At 39.4% G+C, this 15882-nt stretch overlaps 1 protein-coding gene across 8 annotated transcripts; it reads right to left on the bottom strand.

The window, feature by feature from the left end:
- Positions 1 to 2844: 2844 nt before the first annotated feature.
- On the bottom strand, positions 2845 to 14609 carry mppe1.L (metallophosphoesterase 1 L homeolog). 8 transcript variants are annotated; one of them, XM_018266745.2, is made up of 11 exons: positions 14551 to 14609; positions 12359 to 12443; positions 11531 to 11908; positions 10656 to 10764; positions 9726 to 9829; positions 9445 to 9525; positions 8153 to 8261; positions 7811 to 7885; positions 6284 to 6406; positions 5763 to 5903; positions 2845 to 3331 (listed from the first exon to the last, which is right to left on the bottom strand). In XM_018266745.2, exons 3-11 carry the CDS (start codon positions 11812 to 11814, stop codon positions 3158 to 3160), a joined length of 1200 nt encoding a protein of 399 aa, XP_018122234.1. In that variant the 5' UTR covers positions 11815 to 11908; positions 12359 to 12443; positions 14551 to 14609; the 3' UTR covers positions 2845 to 3157. The 8 variants fall into 8 exon arrangements, with proteins under 8 accessions (XP_018122234.1, XP_018122230.1, XP_018122235.1 ...); XM_018266741.2 differs by having other exon boundaries at positions 11531 to 11905; XM_018266746.2 differs by lacking the exon at positions 14551 to 14609 and adding an exon at positions 13903 to 14053.
- Between the last annotated feature and the right edge of the window lie 1273 nt (positions 14610 to 15882).

Genomic DNA, 15882 nt, shown 5'->3' with positions numbered 1-15882 from the left:
TATTATAAATATAAAAAGAAACAAAAAAAACAAGCAAGAACTGCTGTAGCAATAAGGCATGTCCTTTTAAGTAACTATTACACTGCTTTATATTTTATACTTAGGTGTTTTCTGTATGTGAGTCTAGACTTTTTTTCTCTGTGTCAGAAATACCCTGTACATTGTCTCCAATTACAGTTGCAATAACAGCAATTCTGAGAAGTCTGCTAGATTACGTCACCTCCGACTCAGTTCTCCTCCTTAAACGCTCACTTTAGTGCAACTGCCACTCATTGAGCACTTCGATTCTTTGCAGTTCTAGACCACTATGAAGCTGATCATGTGACATTTACCTTCATTTTATAAGGTTCAGTTGGTAGAGAGGGGGGGGGGGTTCCTCCCATAAGAACAGGCGAGTCCCTCAAATGGACTTTACCTCCTTCCCAATGGTTGTTAGTCAGAAAGCAGCCACATTCTAAATGGAAAGAGAGAGTCACAATTCATATTTTAAAGCTGATCACACTATGGTGACTGCTAATGTATCTGCCAGATATTGGGGAATTACTTTTAAAGCATAAGTAAACCTTTAAAATAAGTGAATGTACAATTGATGAGGTTGCTATTGTAAGCACGTGTACGTTGGTTTGTTTTTTTCATTGCAAGATATTAAGGGATACATTTACTATTAATAAAAATGAATGTTGTTACACCCGCTGCTCATTTTCCGACCACCAAGTAGTCCAGGAAGTTGTCAGGAGAAAGAAGGAGGCTGATCTGATGATTCTTCTGGTTAGGAAAGATTTGAGAAAGGTTTCTAAGCTTTTTTTCCTAAGCAGAAGAACATCAGAGCAGCCTCTTTCTCTCTCCTGACAACTTGATGGGCAGAATGTGGGAACATGACCAGCAGGTGGTGCTGTCGTAACAAAATTAATTCATATTAACCATACATGTATCCTTTAATTGGAATTGAAAAAAATAATGTAGATTGCAAAAGTGCTTAGAATAGCACTCATCAATTTTGCAAGCTTTACTTCTACTTTAAATATATTTAAAGTTCAACTGGGCATAGGGTTGCCACCTTTTTCTGGAAAAAAATACCGGCCTTCCTATTCATTTCTTTTTTTTCCCTATTAATAACATTGGGATGAACCATCATTTTTACCGGCCAGGCCAGTAAAATACCGGCCACGTGGTAACCCTAGCTGGGCACTGCCCAAAGCTGTCAATCATGTTTATACACGAACCACAGAAAATGATAAAGACTGGCAACTAACCCATAGTAACGATCAGTGATTTTTTTTTGTCAACAAATATCATTGGTTGACATCAGGTGCAAGTTTAGCCAGTGTGTATAAATGAGCCGTGCAAGCACTTCATCTCTTTCTTTCTTACAGTTCAGTCTCCTGTGCACAGACAGCAGCAGCGCAGCCTGGAACTTGCCAACGGAAGCACTGGAGAGATTCCAGCTTCTCAGAAAGGGGATCACCACCCCATTGGTTTTCACATATTGAAAGAAAATGTAGAAGCAGTGTTCCAATATACATTAAAGAAATGTAGACCAAAATATTAGTGTTTTAAAGTAATGAGGTACGTGATCAGTTATGCAGAAAGCTCCCATAAAACTGTAGCTTGTACTTGATTCCAGCTAAAGCATAACTAATCCTTATTGGAAGCAAAACCAGCCTATTGGCTTTATTCAAAGGAACAGTAACACCAAAGAATGAGTGTTAATGGAATGACAATATAATGTTGTGTTGCTCTGCACTGGTGAAACTGGTGTATTTGCTTCAGATAATCTACTATAATTTATATAAACAAGCTGTTGTGTAGCCGGGGGGCAGCCATCCAAGCACAGGATACACAACAGATAATCTCTGTAGCATACAATATGATTCTTCAGAACTTGTCTATCTACTGTGTGTTCTGTGCTTGAATGGCTGCCCCCATGGCTACACAGAAGCTTGTTTATATAAACTATAGTAGTGTTTCTGACCAGTTGTACCACTGCATTGTATTATCATTCCTTAAAACACTAATTTTTGGGGTTACTGTTCCTTTAATGTTAACATGATTTTCTAGTAGACAAAGTATGAAGATCCAAATCACAGAAATAGCGTATCTGGAAAACCCCACGAGTCCCATACCTGTAATATAAAGTACTGTTGCTCTGCACTGATAAAACTGGTATGTTTGCACCAGAAACACCATTATAATTATATATCACTATAGAAAGATAGTCCAAAACTGTGGATTGTAGCCATAGACAGTCATTATTTTTTGGGCTAGTGAGGGGGGCTGTTCGTACCTCTTTGTACTTGAAATGCCAGGGTCTGTTTTGAATCTGTCTGGACTTGCAGCCATTCAAAGGAGAAAAGGCTCAGGTACATAGCAGATAAGGTTTTTAGAATATAATGGTGTTCTACAGAGCTCACCTGTTATCTGCAATTTAACCTGTGCCATTTAGCCCTATTTCAATTGCCTCTATTATAGAGCAGCATGTTTATATAAACTATAGTAGTGTTTCTGAAGCAAAAAGATCTGTTTTAGCAGTGCAGGGCAACACTACATACAAATGATTTAAAGTGTAATTGTTCATTCTTACTCTTGAAACAGCATTGCAATTGTCAGCTTTTCTCAAGCCCAATCTCTTCACACATAATCAACTGGCTTCTGCTACATTGTTGCAAGGGTCAAAACCTGCAGTGCAGAGAGTAGAAAGGCTGTGTTTATTAGCAACTGCATTTACAGCTCACTCTAGAACCCAAAATATTTAATTACATTTACTTTCATTATGTGATATGGGTGGACTTCCCGTTCTAGTGTTCATATTGGTGTTCCCGTTCTACAGAGACTCCACATCACCGATATTTATTAATTTTTTTAATCATATGACTCCTTTTAATATACATGATTTTTACAAGGATACAAAAAAAGACAATATGAAGAGTGAGAGGAAAAAGAGAACTGAGTGTGGCCTGATCCCACAGGTTCTATAGATACAATGGGTGGGTGTCACCTGCTTTAGTGATACGGGACTGTATTTCCCTCAACAGATAAAGCCACCCATTTAATAAATACACATTTGATCATATGCTCTGTTTTATCTGAGAGGAGAATGTCTGTTCATGCTTGCATTATGCTCGGGGGGCTCCTGAGCATATTGATGCCACATTCCAGTTTATATTGGTTTTTGTTTTCTTCCCGAGTGAATCCTCTGGCATATACAAAGCCACAGACAAGCCAGTACATAGCCAGTGAGCAGCACACTTGCCGTACAGTAGATATAGATGATCGTATTCTCTGTTGGGAGGAAACACTTTGCAAGAGAATATTTGGTTGCTGTGATGCTCCCCTGCAAAAAACAAAGCAAACTTTAATCACTGACATTAAAGGAGAATGAAAGGCTTCGAGCACTTGGGGGTGTTAGTCACCCCAAGTGATTGTATTGACTTACCTGAAACCCTGGGCTGGTGCTCCAATCAGCAGAAAAGGGCACCACCAGTGAGCACCATGGAGTGATCCTCTTCTGTCTTCCTCTTTCTTCAAATTTCCCGAAGAGGATCACTCCGTGGTGCTCACTGGTATAACCCCAGGCCGTCGCCGTTTTCTGCTGATAGGAGCACAGTCAAATGGACTGTACCCTCTTCCCAGTGGTTGACTAACACCCCCCAACTGCAGGATGACTTTCGTTCTCCTTTAAGGGAAACAGTTAACTCATTAAAACACGGAGGCTGGCCCCCATGAGGAAAGGGTGTAAATGCTTATTAAAACTCCTAGTTACACCTGAAAGCCCAGCTTGAAGGTCAGAGTGAAAACTACAACTGATAAACCAATGGCTTCCTATATCTGAAACTTAGTTTTGAGCTAAGGGGGACCCTGCCACTTGCATTTATTCTATCAAACCATTATATAGTGGGCCCACATTATTCACATTTTTACATGGCAAATAGTGCACCATAGTCTCATACCCCACTACAGTATTGCAGCCAAAAACATTATATTCTTTCTAACCCATGTGTCACATGACCGAATGCTTTTGTACCCCTGGAAATCATACACACGTGTCCCAAAATTGTAAGGCACAACCACAATGAGCTGCTCCTATGGATTTGGCTGTGCATGTCGTCCTGCTAGAAAGGTAACTCACCAGCTGAAACTGAAGAAGCCTGTAAAATCGATGGTACTGGGAGTTTAAGAAAGTCTTCCTTTACACGTTAATGGGTAAGTTAAAACAAATCCTCATCCATAGTGGTGAGACATCAATAGTAACACAATGAAGAATCCACCCTTTCCTGCACTACAGTTCCAGCCCCAGAGACTGGATTTCTACACTATTTGTTCTTTTATGTACAAAATACTGGGCGGCCAAATGTCTCTCAGAGAAGATAATGTGTCAGAGAAGAGCAGTGCAACCTCAAGTACTGCTCTCATTCTAGCTTTCACCACTAGTGATTAGAATGTTAGCCTTTGGGGAGGTTTTGCCGCCAAAGTAGTGAAGATATATTGTGGGTGACAAAATGTGCCTTGTGCCATTACACTAAACTTGAACCCACAAAATCCTCCCAAAACACCTGGTTTGTCAGTAGCAGACTACACTGGATTTTAAAGTATCAAAATTTGCTAATTGACTTCAAAACAAGTTGTACATGTATGGTTTTAATGTCATGAGCTAGCAAGGCTCTTATGCAAACACACTCACGTGCACACCCGAGCCCTATGGAGTACTTGACCCGGTGCTCAGACCCTAGGAAGTCGGCGCTTCTGCAACAAAGCAGGAACGAAGAAAACAGGTACCGGCACACAGGTGCAATTCAAGTAGGGGACTAGCCCCTTACGTGTTTATTAAGTCGACACTAATAAACACGTAAGGGGCTAGTCCCCTACTTGAATTGCACCTGTGTGCCGGTACCTGTTTTCTTCGTTCCTAGCAAGGCTCTTACACACAGGCGCTGCCACTTGGCTTCCCCATGCACTGGCACTGTTTGTGCATTCCACCACAACACACACTCACTATAGTCCATTTTTGGGGTGCAGGAGGAAGCCCACCCTAGCACAGGAAGAACATACCAGTTGCTTGCAGATTTGCCGCGGTTGGAATGGAACTTAGACCCCAATCCTTCACAGCAGCAATGCTAACTATATTGCTTCCCACTGCTATGTTTATCACATATATATATCAAATTATCAGCAGCCTGATTTAGTGAGCAGGCCCGGATTTATGGAGAGGCCAAATAGGCCCAGGCGGCACATTTTCCAGCCTTTCTATGGGGAGTACTGGGGATGAGCTGCTCCCCAGTGCTCCGGCACCTGTGTGAGATAGGGGCGCACGCCCAGCAAATCTGCCGCTGTTCGTAAGCAGTTTTTACTGAAACTACCCTCAAGAATTCACATTTTTTGGGAAAAATACAACTCAACCTTTGATAAATAACACCCTAAGCTATATGGCAGACCAGGAAATTAGTCACCTGCAAAAAATTTCCTCTTTTGTGGGTAACTGTTCTGCAAAAGCTTTCCCCCTGGCAATAGTGTAAACTGACGATGGAAAAACATATGTATCTCTGTTTCTGAAGTCACCTTGCAAGAAACCATCGGCCTGTTTGATTGTAGTTTATACAACTCAATGTGGTGGGGAGGGGGTGTTTACACTAGAAGGATTTGCAGTCACTGCTCCATTTTTACCATTTATTTTATATGTTGTCTGTATAAGTATCTGACTGTGATTGTAGAGGTGTATCAGCAGACATGGCAGTCACACAGCAGCACATCGTTAAGGTAAAACCTACCATGATGAAGCTTGGGTTGTTGCGGTTTCTCCAGCTGAAGGATGGGACACTGATCTCAGGAATTTTGCCTTGATGGAGCACTTCACAGGCACTGTGTGTATGGCCACTCAATATGAGTCTTGGCTGTAATAACTGCAGCAGCTATGCAATGAAACAAGGGAGAATCAGTAAGTGATGTGTCCTGCCAGTCAGTAGTATGTAATACACACAGGAGCAGTAGATACAGGGGAGGTCCAACCCTCTAAGCACTGACACACTTCTAATACTTGGCCCCAAATCTATTGCCCATTTAAGCTAAAGTCATACTGGAGTGGACCACTGATTTACATCATAAGTAGACCTCTGTATATCTGACACAATTTTTATCATTATTTGTACATCAGACTGACAGATCTCAGTGGATCTTACCCAGTGCCAATATACAACATTTCAATGGACTTTTTCAGGGGTGTGAGATCATTATAAATAGAACAAGGTGTACAAAATGAGTATATACCATCCTATTTCATAATCTGACTAACCTTTTCAGATGCATCTTGGGAAAGAACATCGTATTTTTCTTTGAATAACACTTTCTTTTCTTCTGGAGAAGCAGAATCCTCCCCGGTGCATTCAGAGTCACTAATCCGATACAAAGGATAGTGCTAGACAAAACAAACAAATATGCAAGCGATCTGCCCATAAACAATAATATACAGGATGTTTGCTTTCATATGGATGTCAGCTGCAATGCAAATAATGGCAAAAAGAAATAAAACAAAATAATTATGGAGACTTCTGAGTTACAGTAACACCAAAAAATGAAAGTGCTTTAAAGTAATGAAAATATCACGTAGTGTTGCCCTGCACTGGTAAAACTGATGTGTTTGCTTCAGAAACACTGCTATTGTTTATAGAAACAAGCTGCTGTGTAGCAATGGTGGAAATTGAATAAAGTCTATATGGCACAGGTTAAATAGTGGATAACAGATAACACCATTAGACAGACAGAACTTATCTGCCAACTGCTGTGTAACCTGAACCTTTTCTCCTTTGAATGGCTGCCCCCATTGCTACACAACAGCTTATTTATATAAATAATAGTAGTGTTTCTGAAGCAAACACAACAGTTTTACCAGTGCAGGGTAACACTGCATTATATTTGTATTACTTTAAAACACTAATTTTTTGATGTTACTGTTCCTTTAAGGCTATTTGTACCCATAAGAGGAAGAAGGAAAAACTGTATTTATGCTGGTCACAAAGGAGACATACGTGCTGGGATTGGCTGAAACTATTTCCCCAAAAAAATTAAAAAAACTGTGCACCCACTAGGAACTTTTATGTGGCACCCATGTATGCATTTTTATTAGTCATGGTCAAACTAATTATGTGTTATCTTAAAGGGGAACTCCACACAAACATAACTTGAGCTTTTTGAAAAGTAAACAATTTCAAACAACTTTGCAATATCCATCAATTAAAAAAATATGCAGACTTTTTATGATTTTTAATGGTTTGGAACAGTTCCCTAAGCCTAGCCCCCTACTCTCCTGCTAATCTTTCTGACTACTTTGCTGAGCTGGCTGATTACTGTTACTTTGTATAAACAGCCATCTGTCCTCCAAACCCCACAATTCCCTGCACATATGATTTCAATAAGGAACATCACAGTGCAATGTATTGTGGGTTATGTAGTTCCTGCATGCTGTCTGTAAGCTGTGGAGAAGTTGTTACAATTTGTAACATCAGTTTTTGTCCCTCCTTCCCTGCCAGGATTTCAAATGATGCAGAAAGAGAAGAACTGTTAAACAGCTGGATTTCAGCATAGAAAATGGCATTTATTCATAATTTTTGAAGAAACAGGTAACTGTGATGGGTATATTAGGGGTTTCTGTGTTATGTGGGCCTCTTTGTTCCCCTTTAACTGAGTTACAAATCTCAGATTAACCCCCGTCCCCTTGCTGGATGTTCTATTTTCCAACAGCTACAGAGTTAACATTAGTTTAATTCAGTACCTTTCTATCTACACAAGTGGTAGAAGAAGGGTCACGTGTGTATGTCCTTACCTGCAGAAGGATTGGTGCTGATACAGGTGTTTTTTCAACATTTTTGCACTTCTTTTGAAAATCAGGATGTTCCCTCTGTCAGGATTGAAATAAAGTAAGAAGTGTAAGGTTTATGGGTTTCCATCTCTGAGAAAGGGGGGTGTAATACAAGTAACACAGTAGCTATAGGGAGTTGTAAATAATCTCCTAATTGCTATATAGTTACATATATATTTACATATATATTTACATAAATTCACATATATTTACATATACAAACATGAATTGGATAAATATGAAATGTCATTACAACACACAGAAGCAGCACAAATACACATACAGTTTGCAGATCTTGCTTCTTACCATCCTGGAGCAATTGAGCTTGATAGAAATTCTTCTGAGCTGATCCTCTGCTGCTCTGCAAATGTGACAGTCATCCCCCTCCAGAGCCATGCTGTTCAACAGGACAAAGCTGGAGGAAAGAATGTGGCTGTTAAAGAGGTAAATAAATGAAACTAGGAATTACCAGAGCTTTCAGTATTAGAAAGGGAAATGCTACTATGTGTAACAATATTGTGACCCTTTCTTGCATTGAATTATCACTTATTTACTCTCAGCAGAGCATAGGTTCCAATCTCATTATCCTACAGGTGACAATACATAGAAATAGTAACCATATACACAATGGTCAATATTTATCCAAGGGGCTGGCCACATCAGGTAATTGCCAAACACTGATGAGATCCTCAACCAACCCTCAAATAACAACACCACCTCCCACCCACTAAACTTAAGCCTGATGTTACTCCTTGAAACAGATGTCTATCCCAAAAAAAGTATATTGCCACCACAATAAGGCAATTCTTGGCTAATCTACTTACAAGGATATTTGGTTTAAAAGGTTTATAATGAAAATATATGCCTACAGACACTCAAGTGAATACTCTCAGAACATGATTTTTTATCTGCTATTCAAAAACTATGTTCTATCGATATACACTTTTATCATCTGGCTCTTTCAAAAGAAGATGATTCTTAAATGCACATGAAGAATAAAGAAGATTAAGGTGGTTATTTATTAAAGGTCAGAGGTTTTTTTATACATCGAATGAACTCACAACTCAAATGGTTTCTAATTTAAGAAAAAACTTGAATGGAAAAGACTCGAATCAATGAATTTGGGGTTAACAACCTTAAAACTCAAATAAATCGAGTTTTCATTGGGGGAAAAAACTTGAACCACTTGAATCGTGCAAAACCTTCTGAAAATCATGAAGGCTATTAACATCTTCAAATGGTTTAAGGGACTGCCATTGACTTCTACAAAACCTCAACAGGTTTTAGATGGTGTTTTTTGGAATTCAAGCTATTTCCAGGGTCAGGGCATAATAAATATCAAAAAGATCAAGTTTCTTTTTTTTTTCTTTTTTTTTTTAAAAAAATCACGGAAAAATTTGAGTGAACATTTTATTTTTGACCAAAAAAATTAACTTGAAAACTTGCATTTCCATGGAAAACACAAATCACAAAACACAATAACCACCTTAAGTAACATGAATTATTAAGATTTATACAACCTGGTTTGGAGAGATGCAACCTACACAGGCAGCAGTCTGGTTATTACATAAAGTGCACATTGGCATAAAGAGACTTACTTGATTCCTTTGGGAGACACTAATTTTCCAGATGTGAAATTGAAGGTTTTCTCAAATCGGCTTAATTTGTACACAGTCATGCTGGGAAGGAAATAGAAAACAAGAAGCAAAGGACCGAGTTTATAGATCTGTATTTAGACTTTGGATCTGTGCACTTTTCATATTTCTTTTAAAAAAAGGGGAGGGGGGATTCTGTTTTGAACACAGAATAAATCTTACACAGAGTCTTGGTGTGGTTTGAAGAATCATATTGGTGAGTGCACTTGAAGAGTAGTACTTACTCATAGTGAAAGCCAATGTCATGATTTCCAACTAGAACTATTAGTTGTGTGTGTGGAGGATGCCGGAACATCTTCTGGAAGCGAGCAACATCACTGCTCCAGGCCTTGAGAAAGAACAGATATACATGGTATTGAGTTAACAGTGTATATACATGCTGAAACCAGAAATCTTACTTATGGGCAGATTTATCAAAGGTCAAATTTTGTATTTGTAAATTTTTTTAACTCTAATAAATTTGAATGTACTCACAACTCAAATGGGTGGTTATTTAAGAAAAAATTTGATCATCTAATATTCGATCGAATTGTCCCGACCAGAAATCAAATTTGAATCAAGTTTTCCCTCTGAAAAAAACTTGAATGTCAGGAAGGCAATTAACATATTCAAATGGTCCAACGGACCATTGACTTGTAAATGAACTTGGCAGGTTTTAGGTGGCGAATATTCGAATGGTTTAGGTGTGATAAATCTCACATTTGAATTTGCATTTTCTAATGTGTTTATTTTGACACCATCAAAAATTCTAATTTACTATTGGACCCTTAGGGGCAGATTTATCAAGGGTCAATTTTCAAATTCATGGGAGTTTTTTGAAAAACCTAATTAGAATTTTTAAAGAAAACTCAAATAGAATTTTAATAATTCCCTAGTTGAATTTGACAGTTCTGGCCATAAAAAAAACTAGAAAATTAGAAAATGTTCACTTCGACCCTTGATAAATCTGCTCATTAATAAATCTGCCCCAAAACCATTGATATAATAATCAGTATGGCTACTCAGTTGCACTAGTGCAGGGAAGCAATAAATGCCCATAAAGGAAATTACACATTTTGAAACTACCAACACATAACACATGCAAATATATATTCCTATACCAAACATGAAATTGTATTATTTTATCAGTGGGAATAAGTAATAGCATCAAGCACCTGTGGAATGCTCCATTTGCCCTCATCAAACACATCTCCTAGAATAAAGACAATATCTGGCTGCAGTAACCAGAGGGCACTCTGGTAGGACCTCTCCATTTGCCATTCCCTTCAAAAGTAGAAGGAGAAATAATCAATACAGCACACAAAGCTAGACAGTGTTCAAAGAGCTGGCATGCCAGTAACGTACAGTATATAGTCTGAATTAAACAAACAAAAAAAAAGATCATACACAAAAGACAGGGCAGAATGGAATGTTGCTGGGACACTTGCACCAAAAGAATAACTGCAGGTAGTAAAGAATATTGCTTAGGCCTTTATTAATGTTTGTATATTCTGTACATAGGCTGCTGTATATTATAACACACAATGTACACAGGATGCTATAATACTGTCACTAATAGACACTGCTGTACTTGTACTGTCACTGACACACACATGGGTCGCACACAGCATGTGTATTCAGATTAGATCAGCACCCGTGTGTGCAGCTTTGACCTATAAACCTTGCTATGATGATTGAAATCCTCATTATGGAGCCCACCGTTATATTTTTTTTACAGTTTTTAATTGCATTGCCTCCTAAAGGTTCAGCTTACTCCACATAATTAAAACCAGCTTTGCATATAGTCACTGTCACTCCATTAGTTCAAATGTTCATAAAGTAAGTCATCTGATATATAACATACTCAAGCTGGTCTGTATTCAAATTATGATGTCTCACAAAAAACGAGCCCATGGAAAAGCAGAGGGCAATAATGATAATTGGAGGGCTCTATCCAGCTGGTGGGATTTTATTTCTGAACACAATTATCTAGTCAGTTATAATGAATATACAGCATTGAGCAAAAATAGAAAGTATTTCAAGATTTTACCTCCTAAGTTTATCAAGCCAGTGACCCCTGATTTCACCAAGAAGATGTGTGTCTGCCAAAAACATAACTTTGAGAACAGGAGTACTGTCCTCCTTGTGTGCTCCTTTCACTTCCGGCCAGCTGCATTTAACTATAACAAGGTAGTACACCAAAAATTCACAGAAGAAAAATACAAGCAAAATGGATCCAAAAATGGTAGAAAGAAAAAAAAGCCTTGCTTTAAGACGAGACGTCCTCTCCTTGTTGAAGCCATTTCTCAGAGGAACCAAGTGTTTGAACATCATCTTTCCTTTCTGTAACAATTGTATACATGGGCGGGACTTTGCCAGCCAGACATCAGATTCATAGGATTTGTGGTTGTTATTTGACTCTCACCTGCTTGAAAGAATAAATATATAACTAATATATTTTACGTAAACATGAACTAGTAAACATTACTAGATCCTGCAGTATACTTTCTGGTTAAAGAAAGATTTTGTTACAGTTTAAGTGTATATTTAATGGTAAACTAACTCCCAGCTGTAAAGCAGCACACTGGACCTGCGCTTAACCAATTTTTGAAACCCGAACCTGACCCAGACCCCCAACATGCATTTTTACCAGCTTGGACCCGCAACTGCCTGATCTGAAAAGCAATTCACAACCTGCTGACGCTGACGGAAGTGCTGCTGCTGCAAATAGGAATTATCATCAGAAGTGGGCGGGACAGAAAATGTTTAAAGAAGTAAACTAAAAATAATATAGGTACTATAATATAAGATAAGAAATACAGATAAAACCTGCAACTCGACTTGCATCTATAAATCCTACCCACAAATCACAGGGTACCTGCTTTCCTTCTGTGTAACCCACAGGTACCTGACCCGTCGCAGGACAATACACTGGACAACTCTTTCCTCAATGGATGATCACACTGTAGGAAAGGTAGAGAATATCAGAGACAGGACAAACCAGGAAACTAATGTCAACACATTATCCCAGACAGAGGGCAGATAATTGCATAGGTTTGCCTAGGCTATAGCTTAGGGGTCCAGAGTGAGCAGGGGCCCATGTAGTTTTTTCAAAATTCAGAAGATATAGACGTCACTGGCAGGCACCGAACCCGGCCTGGTTTGAAGAGCATGTGTGTCTGGATCTGGGCACACTGTAGTGTCGAGAAGGGGGACCCTGTGGAAAGTGTAGTTTAGGGGCCTCACATATCATTTACATACCTCCCAACTGTCCCTTTTTCGGAGGGACAGTCCCTCTTTTGACAGCTCAACCCGCAGTCCCTCATTTGTACTGGAAAGTCCTTATTTTCTCTGCACTGAACTGCCACAAAAAGAAACAAAGTTTCTAACTTATTTGGCTTTTAGCAGAGAGCACAGAACATCTAACAGGTGAAAATAAGATACTTTGTAACAATTTTGAGACACAAAAAACCTTTAGATAAGGAGAAATATTTTCAAACTTTCATAACCTGCCAAATTTTGTAAAATGAACATGGTAATTGGGGGATGTGGCCACTGAAAGGGGTGTGATCAAAAAATGTTGCTGCGCTACTCTTTTTACTTCCAAAATGTTGGGAGGTATGTCATTAATCCACCACTACCAATTAGTCCTAAACTGGCTAATTCTTTAAGGTCTGCGCATAAACATTCTTAAATTTAAATATTCAATACTACACATATTTTTTTTTATAGATATTTATATGCCAGCAGGGTGGAAGATCAAAGCTACATAGCTGTGATATAAAAGTAAAAGAGGAGCCAATAAAGTAGTTAGGGCAATAAACATAGGGAAAGAAGAATGCATGCGAGATACAGTGCTGGACAGTGCCAGCTGGGCGCCCCAGGCAACCTGCGCGTGCGTCTCCTTTTTCAGTGGCGGACTAAGGGGTAGACTGCAAGCTTTGTGCCCTAGGCAAGTGCCTCTTCTGTCTACCCCTAGTAACAGCCCCTAGGAGAGAGTGAAACCAGAAGAATGACAGAGAATGCAAAAGAGGAATGGGAACAGGAGGGTCGTGCCAGAGAGAAGAGAAAAAAAGATGAGAAAGAGAATTACACAAAGAGTGAAATGAGAATAGGACAAAGAGTGACATGAGAATAGGGCAGGTGAACATGAACATGAAAATACATTTGGGAAAAGCAAGAAAAGGAGGAAGAAGATGTGTAGTTTATATAACACATTTCCTCATTTCATTTTCTATTTAATCTTCACATCTCAGAGCAGAGAATGAAGGCTAACGTGGCGCCATCGCTCCCAGCACAGTAACACACACTACGATCATTCTTGCCATTCACGTAACCAGGAAATAACTTGAGTTAAACTAAAATCACGGCTGAGACGCTGAATTAAGATTGCATTATTGTTCAAAACCGGATGAAACTCACAGGCTCGCCTTTTGTTACACCGTCCCGCGCAGTCTCCGACCCGGCACATAGAAATGGGATTGTCAGAGAACATTACATAGCTGAATGTTGAGCAATTTGCACTTCATCCACCTTGGAACGCAAATATTTCCTGTATCCCTATGTCATAGCGAGCGCCGCTTCCTCGCTCGGTTATTTGCCTATATTGCCACCTAGCGGGAGGAGGAGTCAACCAACGATTCCTTTAAATAAGTCATTTCTATGACCTTGTTTTAAACAATGCCATATTTATAAATGAATGAATGAAAAAATAAACATTTTGGACATGTTTTTCCCTTTGAAAACAACTGGTTACAGTTGTATTATTTTTCTATCCTAGCAGTTGTAGGGGGAGGTGCCATTCATGTATTCCTTTCCAGTGCTCTTGGCTGAGTTTCAGTTATTAGTTGGGCCTGCTGCTCTAGGGATAGGGCAGGTAACATTTACATAAGTAGAAATCTGGGTGATATGAGTAATTCCAATATAACGTGGGAACTGTAAGAGATGCTGGAGTTAATGGCTACTGCATGTGTCCCTGCTTTTGTTTCCTCCAGGCATGCTCCTTTTCTTGTTGTTGAGTTCTCCTTTAGGCCATTGCCTCACAGAAGGATTATCAGATGATGTGCATACCTCCCAACTGTCCCTTTTTCGGAGGGACAGTCCCTCTTTTGACAGCTCAACCCGCAGTCCCTCATTTTTACTGGAAAGTCCCTCTTTTCCCTGCACTGAACAGCCAGAAAAAGAAACAAAGTTTCTCACTTAATTGGCTTTTAGCAGAGAGCCCAGAACACCTAACAAGTGCAAATAAGATACTTTGTAACAATTTTGAGACACAAAAACACAGTTTAGATAAGGAGAAATATTTTCAAACTTTCATAACCTGACAAATTTTGTAAAACAAACATGGTAATTAGGGGGTGTGGCCACAGAAAGGGGTGTGGTCAAAATTTGCTGCGCTACATGTGGAAAAAAAAATTTTGCCCCTCTTTTTACTTCCAAAATGTTGGGAGGTATGTGATGTTTGTATTACAAAAGTACATAACAGATTATGTGCCCATATCCTATTTGTAGCCAGCAACCAATCTCCCTGACTGACACAGGCCTTGTTTCCGAATTCTGCTGTATTCAAGTAAATAGTACAAAAACATAGTTGCTGTAGGCTTGATCCGCAAGCACTTAGATGTTGCTCTCAGTGGCCTGGAAGCAGGTGCTTATTTTTAAATTCCATATCTCCCAAAATTTAAAATAATGGAAAGAGGGACAAAACGTTGTGCAGTGCACAGCACGGCAACATTTTATTGACCCTGCCCATTTCATGGCCACACCCCCTAATTACCATGTCCATTTTACAAAATTTGGCAGGTTATGAAAATTTGAACACATTTCTGGGAATTGTAGTGCAATGTTTTATGTATTATAACAGTTTTGCTAATGAAAGTGAATTGCCCGTTAAGCTGCCCAGTCTCAAGAGACTTGTATCTTTGCTTATCTTAAATTGTTACATAGTATCTAAGTGCAGCTGCTGAGTGTTCTGGGCTCTCAGCCAAATAGCCTCTTATTTTAATTGTTTCAGGAACTTTGTATCTTTTTCTAGTGCAGGAGATCAAACAGAAACTCTGAAAATTTCAGTAAGAAGCCTGGGACTGCAGGATGAGCTGTCAGAATCAGAACTGTCCCACAGAATACGGGACAGTTGGGAGGTATGCAATTCAAGGCCTGGAGGTAACTTTTGGTTGCATGAAAACAAGTTTTAGGTCCAAACAGAGCCTTCAGTAGGCTGTCAGTTCACAAAGGGGCTACTAAATAGCCAATTACAGCCCTTATTTGGCATATCCAGGGACTTTTTCATGCTTGTGTTGCCAGGGGCGATCCTGGCCCCTCCGCCGCCTGAGGCGGCTTGGAGTTGCCACCCCCTCCCCCGTGCGCTCACCTTTTTGCGCCGGAGGGGGTCCAGGTGGGACG

Source organism: Xenopus laevis, chromosome 6L (assembly GCF_017654675.1).
Source record: "Xenopus laevis strain J_2021 chromosome 6L, Xenopus_laevis_v10.1, whole genome shotgun sequence".
In the NCBI taxonomy this organism is placed as follows: Eukaryota; Metazoa; Chordata; class Amphibia; order Anura; family Pipidae; genus Xenopus; species Xenopus laevis.
The sequence above is the reverse complement of the archived record's forward strand: the minus strand, read 5'-3'. Positions and strand labels throughout refer to the sequence as shown.